Source organism: Macrobrachium rosenbergii, chromosome 13 (genome assembly GCF_040412425.1).
Source record: "Macrobrachium rosenbergii isolate ZJJX-2024 chromosome 13, ASM4041242v1, whole genome shotgun sequence".
Classification (NCBI taxonomy): domain Eukaryota; kingdom Metazoa; phylum Arthropoda; class Malacostraca; order Decapoda; family Palaemonidae; genus Macrobrachium; species Macrobrachium rosenbergii.
In genome coordinates this window covers 26,201,378-26,211,412 of record NC_089753.1, presented here as the reverse complement: position 1 = coordinate 26,211,412, position 10,035 = coordinate 26,201,378, and the positions used below count along the sequence as shown (strand labels likewise).

General features: G+C 37.6%; 1 protein-coding gene across 1 annotated transcript in view; it reads right to left on the bottom strand.

Moving 5' to 3' along the window:
- LOC136845066 (uncharacterized) overlaps positions 1-9,267 on the bottom strand; it is a 55,819-nt gene extending 46,552 nt beyond the window's left edge. The window contains 2 exon segments of the mRNA XM_067114887.1: positions 7,397-7,580; positions 9,029-9,267. Coding sequence (XP_066970988.1) covers positions 7,397-7,406 — 10 coding nt within the window. The 5' untranslated portion in view covers positions 7,407-7,580; positions 9,029-9,267.
- Between the last annotated feature and the right edge of the window lie 768 nt (positions 9,268-10,035).

Genomic DNA, 10,035 nt, shown 5'->3' with positions numbered 1-10,035 from the left:
TTCATCTTCTGAATAATAATAATAATAATAATAATAATAATAATAATAATTCTCTTTCGTGAATAAGAATTGTGGTTGTTTTGTGTCAATTGTTGCTTATGTTAGTGTTTTCTTGTTCTTTTTTGTTCGTTCATTGATTTTCAGACAACGGCAGTTGCTTGAATGAATTCATTGTCGTCTTCAGAATGCCTCTCTGGGCCGCTGACCTTAGTCGTTGCGACGCCAGCGACGAGAAATGAATTTATTCAGTTTCTTTCTTGTCATATTGTCAGTTCCGTATCATTTGCGTGAGATATGGAAATCTCTGCACTCCTTTGTGTATCCTTATTCCTTTATTCCTCATTCCTCGTTTGTGAATGGTGATTTTTTTTTTTATCCTTTTAGAATGAGAAGGACATATTTATGCCTAAATATGTCCATTATGCTTTGTTAAAATAAATTAAGAAATAAAAAAGTTCAGTTTGACATTTGTAATATAAAAATATTGGCGAAAAGTAGAGGCGGGAGCGTTCGTTGCTTGTCAGACGTACGATATTTATGCTTAAATATGTCCATTATGCTCTGTTAGAATTAGGAAAAAAGTTCCTGTGTCTTGTAACAAAAGCATAAGCAACTAATAGAGGCAGGAGCGTGGTTTGCTTGTCAGACGTACGATGTTTTCATCGGCTAAAAAATATAATAAAATAAAAATAAGTGTGACTCGTAACAAAAAAAGCATGAATAACAATCGAGGCAGTAGCTTCGTTTGCCTGTCAGACGTACGACGTTTTTCATCCCCGCCGCGAAAACGAGCAGCAAGCAGCTCGTCGTATCAAGAAGACATATACTGTACGATCAATACCGTGGCATAAATTGCCCGTTGATGCCTTTAACTTGCCAGTTGTCTGTATTCAGTGATGAGATAAGGGTATTTTCTTTTGACAGGTCCACCAGGTTAAAGACTCGTCAACGGAATGAGGTTGGCCGTTGTGAAGGAACGTATCGATCAGCTGAGAGAGAGAGAAAATTATGAATGAGTGACAGCTCTCGGGAGGAGGAGGAGAGTGTTTACAAACATTCGTCCGAAGATTGTGTGTTTGTTTTGGTTCCTTTGTTTGATTATTAGAAATGATTAGTTGGTTTTTTGTTTTTTACGTTTCTTGGGAATGGCTGGTTGCAAGGCTTCTCTCTCTCTCTCTCTCTCTCTCTCTCTGATTCCCAGAGCACTGATAACTGTTCAGATGATTCAGAACATTAAAACGTTCTCTCTCTCTCTCTCTCTCTCTCTCTCTCTCTCTCTCTCTCTCTCTCTCTCTCTCTCTCTCTGTTGATGACTATTGAGAGGATTTATAACATTAATTAAAAGGATCTCTCTCTCTCTCTCTCTCTCTCTCTCTCTCTCTGTCTCTCTCTCTCTCTCTCTCTCTCTCAGATAAACAAGTCTTTAAAATATTAATAAAATGAATCTCTCTCTCTCTCTCTCTCTCTCTCTCTCTCTCTCTCTCTCTCTCTCTCTCTCTCTCTCTCTCCTTTAGAGACATCAGAAAATTAAATAACAGATAAACAAGGTAATTTTTTAGAAACTTCGTTATATAAGATCCCGCCAAAGTCGCGACAGACAATTTTAATCAGAGAACTTTTCCGTCGGAAGGAGAAATAAATTCACTGACGTACATCAAGGAGCCTTTTTGAACCCTTTTTGTTTTAATCTTTTAACATTTTTGTCTTTTTGTCTTTTTTGTCTTTTCTGGTCTTTGACTTCAGCAGTAAAAGATAGTTTTTCATACTTTTTTATTTTTTCATCGTGGTTTTTTACTTTTTTTAGTGTTTTTTTTTTTTGCTTTTTTCAAAATAAAATTGAGACTTTTTAATCATTTATCAGTGTTTTTAATGTGTTAATATTTTTCTTTTTTATTTTTTTGTCTTTGTCATCAGCATTAAAAAAAGAGATAGTTTCTCATACTTTTTGAGTTTTTATTTTATTTTTCGTGTTTTTTAATGTGCATTTTTTTCAAAATAAACTTTTTACGATTATTTTATTTGATAATTTTCTGATGTGGCGTTTCCATCCGAAGTACCAATTTCCTTATTTAGCCTTTTGACAGCTGTCCATTTTCATTTTACTGTTTTTTAGATTTTTTCATTTATCCATTTTTATATTTGCCATTTTTTTTTCCAAAAGCCCCCTTCTGGACTGGCCTCTTTCAAAAGTATATCCTTTTTTCATTTGTCTTGATTTTAACCCTTTTACATATTACCCTTTTTAGTTTTCTGGAAAAGAAAACTATTGCCCCGGCTTTGTCTGTCCGTCCGCACTTTATTCTGTCTGCACTTTCTCTTCTTCTTCTTCTTCTTCTTCTTCTTCTTCTTCTTCTTCTTCTTCTTCTTCTTTCGACCTTATTAGTCCCACTGTATAGCAGGGTCGGCCGCTCGAGTCAACTTTCTCCATCTATTTCTGTTCCTTGAATCTTCCCCCAGTCCCACTTCACCCATACCCCTCCTCACCACATCCGTCCACCTGATCTGCTGACACCCCACACTCCTACTCCTTCTCCTCCTCAGTTCTTCATTGGAGGGATGGGTAGAGCTCTCAGCTAGCATGCTGTTGGCCCAGCGTTCGACTCTCTAACCGGCCAGTGAAGAACTAGAGGAATTTATTTCTGGTGATAGAAATTCATTTCTCGTCATAATGTGGTTCGGGTTCCACAATAAGCTGTGGGTCCCGTTGCTAGGTAACCAGTTGGTTCTTAGCCACGTAAAATAAATCTAATCCTTCGGGCCAGCCCTAGGAGAGGCTGTTAATCAGCTCAGTGGTCTGGTTAAACTGAGATATACTTTTTTTTTTCTCCCATCACTGGCATGTTCTTGGTTCTCTTGATTAGCTTCACCTCCCCTCTTCTTATTACATGGCCATAGTATCTCCAGCCGAGCTTCCCTAGCCTCTCCTTTACATTACATATACCACACAGTCTTCTTATAGCTTGGCTCCTTTCCAGTAGTGATATTCCAGCACTTTTTCTGTCCGCCCCCAGTTCTTAAAAACTACTGAGGCTAGAGAGCTGCAGATTGGTATGTTGATCATCCACCCTCCAATCATCAAACAGTTTGAATTGCAGCCCTTTAGCCTCCTCAGTAGTTTTTAATTTATTTACAGTTAAAGTTAGCCATAATCGTGCGTCTAGCAACTATATAGGACAGGCCACCGCTGGCCGTGGTTAAATTTTCATGGGCCGTGCCTCATACAGCATTATAACGAGACCACCAAAAGATAGATATATTTTTGTTGGCCTTGATTATACGTTGTAGCAGCTGTACAGAAAACTCGACTGCGCCTGAGACACTCCGGCGCATTTTTCACTTGTATCCATTAACCTTTCTTTTCTAAAATACCCTTTCTTTCAATTACTTTGTTTGTGTGTTGTGTGTGTGTGTGTGTATTATCGGTATATCTCAAGAACACTTATATTAATCATCTTGTCAGTAGGATTAAGTTTTGAAAGAAACAGTCCGAGGGATGGTGGCTTGTTGACATGGAAACCTTCGCGTCCATTATTCAAGATAATAACAGTTGTATGCAATCTCAGGACCTGGCCATTTATTTACGGTTTTCTGTTATAAAGCGACTCATAAGTAACTCTGTTTACCCAGGTCAGAGGTCAGAGGTCAAGGTTACCGTTCACGCTTGAATTTAATATAATTTTTCTTTTACAAAATAAGCTTTTGTTTGCTCCATAGGAGGCTAGTGCCGTCAGTGCACCTCACGTGGTGCACTGTAGCCATTACTCATGGTTCTCTGCAGCGTCCCTTCGGCCCCTAACTGCAACCTCTTTCATTCCTTTTACAGTACCTCCGTTCATATTCTCTCTCTTCCATCTGACTTTCCACCCTCTCCTAACTATTGTCTCATAGTGCAAGTGTGAGGTTTTCCTCCTGTTACACCTTCAAACAACCTACTCTCAGTTTCCCTTTCAGCCCTGAATGACCTTATAGGTCCCAGCGCTTGGTCTTTGGCCTCAAATCTATCTTCCTTCCATACATAAGATTTTGTTTCAGGCTTTTTAAAATGTGTTTTGTTGCCGTTTTCATGAATGGTTTAGCGATGTCAACTTTGCTCTGCATATGCTTTGTAAGTTATTTTCATCCCTTAATAAATGAATTTTTTTTATAATTAATTACTGGGTCTTTTCTGTGTTTATGATAACAATTATCCCACCTGTGTTTTTTATTCATCTTTTATGAAAGTTTGATATATTTTCACTCGTCAAGTTTTCGTGATTTCATAGTATTAGTTTTCTGTAAAAGAAAACTGTTGTGCCGGCTTTGTCTATCCGTCCTTTTACTTTTTCTGTCCGCCCTCAGATCTTAAAAACTACTGAGGCTAGAGGGCTGCAAATTGGTATGTTGATCATCCACCCTCCAATCATCAAACACACCAAATTGCAGCCCTCTAGCCTCTTCAGTAGTTTCCAGTTTATTTAAGGTTAAAGTTAGCCATAATCGTGCGTCTGGCAACGATATAGGATTGGCCACCACCGGGCCGTGGTTAAAGTTTCATGGGCCGCGGCTCATACAGCATTATACCGAAACCACCGAAAGATAGATCCATTTTCGGTGGCCTTGATTATACGATGTAGCGGCTGTACAGAAAACTCGATTACGCCGAAGAAACTTCAGCGCATATTTTACTTATTTTTCTCTTGAGCTTAAAGTTCGTTTGTTTCCATTAATCAATTTTTTTTCTAAATCTTGTTATCAAATATTTGCAAAATCTTACTTCGGAAAATTTTTCTTCTTCACTTTATTGAAAAAAAAAATTTACAATTTTTTTTTTTGGTAACTTGTGCTATGAGTGAATATTTCTTCATTATTCTCATGTTTTTCGTTATTTTATTTTTTATAAATCTTAGCTTTTATCACATTTCTCTTTTACATTTTTATTGCAACATTGCTCCCCGATTACGTCGTGCAATTGGAACCTCAAAGCTCAAGCGACGATGCATAGCATTGCAACCCAAGAACAATTCTCCTTGTATTTTTAATTTAACAGGTTATCCATATTTTTCACCTATTTAATCATTAATTTATTAATATATCTTTGTCTGCTGATGACTGATCTCTTCTTTCTGTAGTTGTGACGCCAGATAACTCTCAATTAATCAATCAATCTTTCAATGAACACTATAATATCTTTGAACATCTTTCAATCAACACCATAATATACTTTGGGGTTGAATTTCAATCAGGTGGCTTCTTTAATGGGCTTGTTAATAATAATAATAATAATAATCTTCTAAAATAATAATAACAATAATAATAATAATTACTGTTTTATATTTTTTTAACCTTGGGTAAAAGTTTGTGGCAATCTTTTTTTTTTTTTTTTTTTTTTTTTTTTTTTTGCCTTTTAAGAAATTTATTTTTCACCAATAAGAATTTTTCTTTTGTTGATTTTTTCAAAATACGCGTTTTCAGCTACGAGCACTCTCTCTCTCTCTCTCTCTCTCTCTCTCTCTCTCTCTCTCTCTCTCTCTCTCTCTCTCTCTCTCTCTCTCTCTCTCTATATATATATATATATATATATATAGTATTTTTTTTTTTTTTCAATACGCAACTTCCAACCAAAAATGTATTTATGACGTTACTGCTAGTTGAAAAGAAAAACATTGCATTTATGGCCGCGTATTTGCTGAAAAATCTATCAGTAATTTATTTTCAACAGTTCACTTCATTCAAGATGAATAATTTCGTAGTTTCCTGATAGGGTGTTTATTTAATTTTTTTTTTTATTTTGACATATTTTTGCGGGTCAGTTTTATTGTATTTTGTTTCTTCAGTAACTTAAGTAAGAAAAAAAAATGTTTTTGGTGTCAAAAGAAATTTTGAAGTTTTTCAAAAGCTGTGAGAAATATTTCTTGGTAACATTATATTCGTGTGTGTGTGTGTGTATATATATATATATATATATAATATATATATATATATATATATATATATATATATATATATATATATATATTTATATATATATATATATATATGTATATATAATGTATATATATATATATGTATATGTATGCATAAACGTGGTTCAATATATATAATTCATTCTTCATGAATAAGGATTTACTTGTTTGTTAGAGAATGTATATTTGAGTGACTAAAGGTTCGTTTTTCATCGTAGCCGCCATCTACCACAAGCATTGGTAAGAGTTGCTGAAAAGATTGAACAATTAGCAGAGGATTTGTAACCCTCAGTTGCGAAATGATTTAGTTTGGAGAATAAATGAATGATTAATGAATGGTTTTGTGAATGAATAAATGAGTAATGAATAGTTTGGAGAATGAATGAATGATTAATGAATGGTTTTGTGAATGAATAAATGAATAATGAATAGTTTGAAGAATGAATAATGAATGGTTTGGAGAATGAATGAATGAATATTGACTGGCTTGGAGAATGAATAATGAATGGTTTGTAGATTGAATGAATGAATAACGAGGAGTTTGGAGAACGAATGAATTATGAATGGTTTGGAGAATGAATGAATGAATAGTGAATAGTTTGGAGGATGAATGAATGAATAAAGAATGGTTTGGAGAATGAATGAATGAGCAGTGAATAGTTTGCAGGATGAATGAATGAATAATGAATGGTTTGCAGAATGAATGAATGAATAGTGAATGGTTTGGAGAATGAATAAATGAATAATGAGCAGTTTGGAGAAAGAATGACTGAATAATGAATAATTTGGAGAATGAATAATGAACAGTATGGAGAATGAATAATGAATAGTTTGGAGAATGAATAATGAATAGTTTGAAGAGTGAATAATGAACAGTTTGAAGAATGAATGAATGAACAATGAAGAGTTCGGAGAGTTGAAAAATGAATAGTTTGGAGAATGAATGAATGCGTAATGAATGGTTTGGAGAATGAATGAATGAATAATGAATAGTTTGGAGAATGAATGAATGAATAAGGAATAGTTTGGAGAATGAATGAATGAATATTGAATAGTTTGGAGAATGAATGAATGAATACTGAGTAGCTTGGAGAATGAATGAATAATGAATAGTTTGGAGAATGAACAAATGAATAGTTTGGATAATGAGTGAATGAATAATGAATAGTTTGGAGAATGAATGAATGAATGAATAAGGAATAGTTTGGAGAATGAATGAATGAATAATGAATAGTTTGGAGAATGAATGAATGAATACTGAGTAGTTTGGAGAATGAGTGAATAATGAATAGTTTGGAGAATGAACAAATGAATAGTTTAGATAATGAGTGAATGAATAATGAATAGTTTGGAGAACGAGTGAATGAATATTGAATAGTTTGGAGAGTGAACAATGCATAAACAGAGCAGTAAATAAGTGAATAAATTAACTGAATTAAACAAGGTCAACTCACCTTTAGTCATAAGGTCATCCCAGAAGAACAAGGTGGAAGGCACACGGGAAATGAAGAAGGGTCTCTCTCTCCTTTTCTCTCGGGTATCACTTTTGTTTTTGTTTTTTTTTTTCTTTTTCTGTCACTTGTCTTTTCCTTAATTGCTGTTTGTATTAAGGTCCACTTTGTCTTAGATTATTCTTTTCTGTTTTGGTTGAAATTTGATCTGTTAGATTTGGAGTAAAACTGACTGTTGGTGCATGAGATGTCTAAATGTGTGGCGTCCTCTCTCTCTCTCTCTCTCTCTCTCTCTCTCTCTCTCTCTCTCTCTCTCTCTCTCTCTCTCTCACTCACACACACACACACACACACACACGTATATGTATGTATGTATGTATATATAATATATATATATATATATATATATATATATATATATATATATATATATATATATATATATATATATATATATTTGTGTACATACATATCTAATGGAGACACTGAGAAAGTTCAAAAGGGCATATGTAAATTGATACCTCGAGTGGAATTCTATGAGCCTTCAAAGAAGCTTCGTTATTCCCCAAATGAAAAACAAAAAAGGTCTTCACTTATCACTACGAATACATCCATCACTTTACAAAAAAAAACAAGTTTTTTTTCAATATTTTACAAAAGAGCGAATCACTGTATCACTGAAATTGACAAAGCTCTGGGGGTGGGGAAGGAGGAGGAGTGGGGGGAACTGGAATAAAAACGCCACGAGTCCGTCCAGTACATTCATTTCCAGGAGCGCCTGGAATGAGTCTCCTGGACTGAGTCCTCGCATCGCCACAACGGAGGTTCACTGAGCTTGGTAAACCGCTAAAACTCCCTACCCTCGTGCGAGGGGAAAGAGAGAGAGAGAGAGACAGAGGGGGGGGGAGTCTCTCTCTCTCTCTCTCTCTCTATGGCAGGGGAGAGAGAGAGAGAGAGAGAGAGGGTTCCTCGTGAGGGTGGGCTGCCTGTCCGCAAAATTTCCCCTTCCATGCCAGGAGACACGGGGGATGGAATGAAAGGGCCCGATCGTTACATCAGCTTCACGAGCTGGAATGGTCGTCTCTCTCTCTCTCTCTCTCTCTCTCTCTCTCTCTCTCTCTCTCTCTCTCTCTCTCTCTCTGTGTGTGTGCTCCTCTTGGCGCGGAAGCCCTTGTGCTTCGTGAGAGGAGAAGAGAGAGAGAGAGAGAGAGAAGGGGGATGATTGTTCCAGCCGTCCTGGAAGGGGCCACAACATTGAGACTCAGTGTTCTGTTCCAGGGCTCTGTTCCAGACAGCTTCCCCCACAATGTCCCATTGAGGACACCATCTCCACAAAGTCACATCGCCCTCCGGAGGGTCACCGAGAGCAAGGGGAGAGAGAGAGAGGCGCCTCTTCCAAGAGTGTAAACAAATCCCCCACCTTCGTCGTCTTCCCTCCCTCCCCCTCCCCTCTCTCTCTCTCTGCTATAGTCTCCCTTTTCCCTTCTCTCTCTTTGAATCCTCCTCCTCCTCCTCCTCCTCCTCTCACTCCCACTCTTCTCCGGACGTGATGTTCCAGGATGCATTCCATGCTCGAATATTAGTAGTCTCGCGTAGACTGTCCTCTTTCCAGTTCTCCGCAAGCAACAGACAGACCTTTGGCTTCGACGTCGTAGGTACTAGGAGAGGGCATCGAGATAATGACGAAGGTATCCACGGATTAAAAAAAAGGAAAAAGAAGTACGATCGCGGGGCACGCCGCTGCTGCTGCTGCTGCTGCAGTGGTGAGAGGGAGAGATCCTCTTCCTCCTCCTCCTGGAAAAGCACACGAGAAAACGTTCCAGGTTCCAGGCACCGGTATAACGATCCGTTTCCCTCGCCGGTCGCACGCCGACTGCCACACCACCAGCCCTCTCATAGGACCAGACAGACATCTCCCCTCGCTCTCGCTCTCTCTCTCTCTCTCTCTCTCGGCTCACTTCCAAGGGACCCGCGTTCGATGCTTGTTCTGGGCGAGGAAAGGAAGTGTATGGACATGAGGAGAAGTTCATCAAAGCCTCCGTACGCCTAATCGGTGGCTTAGAAACCTGGCTGCTAATCTTCTTCTTTGTGTTGCAGCTGGAGAGAGCTGGAGAGAGAGAGAGAGAGAGAGAGAGAGAGAGAGGATGGGAGCTCGGTACTCCGTCAAAATGTATATTGTCATATAATTGAAAACGGGAGCGGCTTGACAAGGTAATCTCACCCCGGGGGGGTGAAACCATTCATCACATACCTCTCTCTGTCAAAATGTATATTGTCATATAATTGATAAAAAACGGGAGCAATGATAATAAGTCATTTGACTACTTGGTATTAACCTTCTCTCTCTCTCTCTCTCTCTCTCTCTCTCTCTCTCTCTCTCTCTCTCTCTCTCTCTCGGGAATGTTCTGATGAAAATTTGTAAAATCAGTCAACCATTCATCACTTAATACCTTTATCAAAATCTCTCTCTCTCTCTCTCTCTCTCTCTCTCTCTCTCTCTCTCTCTCTCTCTCTCTCTGAATTTTTCTAATAAAAATTTCACATAAAAAGCAATGATAATCAAAATCAGCTCTCTCTCTCTCTCTCTCTCTCTCTCTCTCTCTCTCTCTCTCTCTCTCTCTCATTCTCGTACAGAATGTTCT